The 3,983-nt window shown below is 41.9% G+C and overlaps 1 protein-coding gene across 1 annotated transcript; it reads left to right on the forward strand.

Moving 5' to 3' along the window:
- Positions 1 to 961: 961 nt before the first annotated feature.
- Positions 962 to 1,655, forward strand: LOC142437213 (ubiquitin-conjugating enzyme E2 L3). Its single transcript, XM_075540477.1, has one exon. The coding sequence runs from the start codon at positions 965 to 967 to the stop codon at positions 1,427 to 1,429; it is 465 nt and encodes a 154-aa protein (XP_075396592.1). The 5' UTR covers positions 962 to 964; the 3' UTR covers positions 1,430 to 1,655.
- Positions 1,656 to 3,983: the final 2,328 nt, after the last annotated feature.

Genomic DNA, 3,983 nt, shown 5'->3' on the forward strand with positions numbered 1-3,983 from the left:
TGCCAGAGTCTACTTTCCCGTGCACTCTGTGTGCTAGCAAGGCTGTTCACATGCCTGGTCTATGTTAGAGGGCATTCACCGGAGGCTTCAGCCTGGTCACTGGAAAACAACAACAAACCCTGCTAGAACTTTGTGTCTTTTTTGGCTAGAACTTTTAAATGTGTCAAAAAAAAGCATCAAATCAGATGTTACATTTTAACCATTCAAATCAGATGTTACATTAGAATCTACTACAAATGTCTCTACAATGCTCTCTGTCTGATGACCAAACTTATTCACATCCCTCGACTGTAGTCAGATGGAAATCACCAGAGGTTTAACCCATATGTGAACCATAAAAGTGGATTTTGGGATTCCCCTGTTATCCACAGCCTTCTGCAAACCAAGAGTTCACAATTTAGGCTTCGATACCATTCCCTCCTTCGGATCTGGATTATATATTTATAATCCTTGAGCCACACAGGCTGGTGTGTTTCCTTCATGCGGACTTAATTGACACCTCACTTAGATGGCTGCTTGCTGGAAGACAAGCCTTTGAGATGCCAGATGCTCTTCCTTCTGATAGCCAGGCACCACCTAGTTACTTCACAGCATTGTGCTGTAGCACCCATAGAGTCAGTGATCTTTTCATGAGGGTGAGTATCAAGCAGAGTCATGTCATAAAAATGACTTCTTATATTGGGGCTAGAATTAAGTGTGAGCCCAAACGGATCACTTGTTAACCAGTAGTTTTATACAAATACTACACAATATCTCTATTAGTGTCATTTAATTTTAAAAAATCTTATTTTATGAATGTAAAAACTAAGGTCTAATGATGTAGAAGAAAGTGTTTCTTATAGTAGCAAAACCCTGGGAGATAGTTAATTTTAATAATAGGTGACTGGTTAGAAAAACTAGCATACAGAATAGCAATAAAATTTAAAAAGAATATTGATATTTAAAATATTTAGTTAGATCCAAGATGGCGGCCAGCAGGAGGTTGATGAAGGAGCTTGAAGAAATCCGCAAATGTGGAATGAAAAACTTCCGTAACATCCAGGTTGATGAAGCTAATTTATTGACTTGGCAAGGGCTTATTGTTCCTGACAACCCTCCCTATGATAAGGGGGCCTTCAGAATTGAAATCAACTTTCCAGCAGAGTACCCCTTCAAACCACCGAAGATCACCTTTAAAACAAAGATCTACCACCCGAACATCGATGAGAAGGGGCAGGTCTGCCTGCCCGTGATTAGCGCTGAAAACTGGAAGCCAGCCACCAAAACTGACCAAGTCATCCAGTCCCTCATAGCCCTGGTCAACGACCCCCAGCCTGAACACCCACTCCGGGCCGACCTAGCCGAAGAGTACTCTAAGGACCGTAAAAAATTCTGTAAGAACGCCGAAGAGTTTACAAAGAAATACGGGGAAAAGCGACCTGTGGACTAAAATCTGCCGCGGCTGATTGCAGCGAGTGTGAGCGGAGACCCCAGCAGTGCACTCAGACCCCCTCCCCCGCAAAGCAGGACTCTGTGGAGAACTGACGCACGCGCCACCGCCCGGCGTCCGCTTGTGGCAGTCACTAACTTTCTACAGTTTCTTAATCAAAAGTGGTCTAGACAGCCTGTAACGAAAGGATTAAACTTTACCATGTTCTCCTCCAAAAAAAAAAAAATATTTAGTTAAATGAAATAAGCTAATAATAAAGCTGTATACATACAGAACCTAATTCTTTGTATTTTAAATATAAAAACTAGATGGACATATATCAAAATGTTCATAGTGACCACATTTAGGTGATGAGAAGATATGTCATTTTTCTTTTCATCATTGTTTTTGGGTAACATAATTTAACATTTTAAAGTCAAGTTTATTGAAGTACAAATTATTCTTCTGAGGTGTGTGAGTTTTGACAAATATAAATAGCATGGACATCACTACAATAAAAATATTAAATAGTTCCATTGTCCCAGAAAGCTCCCTCATGCCCTGCTTAGAAATGCCATTCCCCACTTCTCAGTGACCCTTGGCAGCCACGGGTGTGATTCAGATGCCTACAATTTTCTTTCCCAGAATGCCCTATAGATGAAAATATACACTTAAAATGCCATGTGACACTAATCATCTCCAGTTACTGGAGAAAACAATTGCTTGCAGCATTTTAAGTGGATACTTGCAATAATTAATCTCATTTCAATAGCCACAAAGGAAAAGTCTGCTAGTGAGTGGGCCTGTGTAGTTCAAACCTGCGTTGTTCAAGGGTCAGCTGCATCACCACTAAAAGCAACCAACGTAACAGAAAACTCAAATATATTGAATTAGCAGCAATCAGATATAGATGAAGAAAATGCTGATGACCTGGGAGAGAAACAAGGTTGCCAAGATTTGCACCACAGAGAAATTGAGAGAAAATGTTACAGAAATTATGTGGAGGAGAGTTGACAGGAGCTTTTCATAAATGGCTCTTTGGGCAGTTTTGCTTTTTTCCCCTTGTCTATTACAGGGCAGGAAATTCCTTTATCCAATTTTTGAGCAAAATGGAAAACTTCACAGAGGAACATCTTAAGAGGAGATCTGTACTTCAGGAATATCAGTATACAGTCCTATGAAAGGGTCTTTTACAAGAGAATTAGAATTAATACAGGGTGTTTAGCTGCAGGTTAAGAAGTAAGATGAGGTTAGGACAGACAGAAGCTTTATTTACATGTTGGATGCTGAAAGTGTACATGGAAGACATTTATGTGGGGGTGTTATCTGACCTCCTCTAACTTCAAAAGGGGGAAGGAGAATTAAGAACTGCAGCATCAGCCAAAGGCCAATTCCCATGCGGTCACACATGCCTCCACTCTTCGACCTTTTTGCCAATTCTGACACCAACTCTCTGTCCCTCCTAGGGTACTCTCTACTTCTATTCTGGGTTCAATAATTTGTTGCAATAAACACACAAAATTCACAGACAATAGTTATAGTTTATTAGAGAAATAACAAGTTACAGTTTAGGTCTAGGAATGCTCAGGATACAGTTCTTCCATCAGGACAGCCTCCTTTTGGCCATATTTGGACATGCCCAGGCCCCTCGGCTTGACTTCTGCCCTGCTCAGGCAAGTGTTATACAGCTCCTTTGGCTTTGCTGATTAATGCCCAATGACATCTCACTCCACCAGTAAGCCTCAACAGTAAGGTACTCAGCTCTAGCTCTGGGAATCAGCAAACTTAACTTTCCAATTAAGTGACTGGAGGCAACCCACTACCAGCAGGCTTCCTGCCCAAAGGCTCTCAGCTTTCTCAGTCTGTGGACTAAGAAGCCCACAGCTCTGTTTCCTGATTCTGCTGCCTCTGCCACTACTGCTGCTCTGCCACTGCCTCCCCAAGTCCCTGTGTCACAGCCTCTGCCTCCTGGATAAAGGGCTCAGGGAGGGATAGTGGGCTCAAAAACACTCCACTCCTGACTCTTCTTTCTTGATAATAAGAACCTCCTATTCTGCCTTTGGGATAGTTCTTTCTAAACCCAGGATGATGGCAAAACTGACTCGACGTTATCGCTCCATTATATCTTATTTGGATGATCCCACCAAAAGATATCATATACCTTATTCACATTATTAGCAAGCTGTCCGGTCCTCTTGGTGGGCCACAAACATCTCACATTTGCATAGCCTTTTGGTGGGAATTACAAAGACTGTGGCTAGAAGGCATATAAAGTAATTTAATTAATTGCACGTGTCTTCATGGGAGAATGGCGGTTTAAGACTTTAATGGTGATATGCAATATTGGAGTTTAATGGAAATCTAAAGCACACCTAGGAACCCTGGTGGCGTAGGGCTTAGAAGTTGGACTGCTAACCACAAGGTCAGTAGTTTGAAACTACCAGCTGCTCTTCAGGGAGAAAGACAGGGTGTTCTATTCCCATAAAAAGTTATAGTCCTGAAAACCTCACAGGGGCAGTTCTACCCTGCCCTACAGGGTCGTTAGGGGTCAGCATGGATGTCATGGGCGTGAGTT

Source organism: Tenrec ecaudatus, chromosome 1 (assembly GCF_050624435.1).
Source record: "Tenrec ecaudatus isolate mTenEca1 chromosome 1, mTenEca1.hap1, whole genome shotgun sequence".
NCBI lineage: Eukaryota > Metazoa > Chordata > Mammalia > Afrosoricida > Tenrecidae > Tenrec > Tenrec ecaudatus.

What these genes read in the sequence shown, in the direction of transcription:
- LOC142437213 (XM_075540477.1), top strand. Translation starts at nt 965, where the DNA reads ATGGCGGCCAGCAGGAGGTTGATGAAGGAGCTTGAAGAAATCCGCAAA.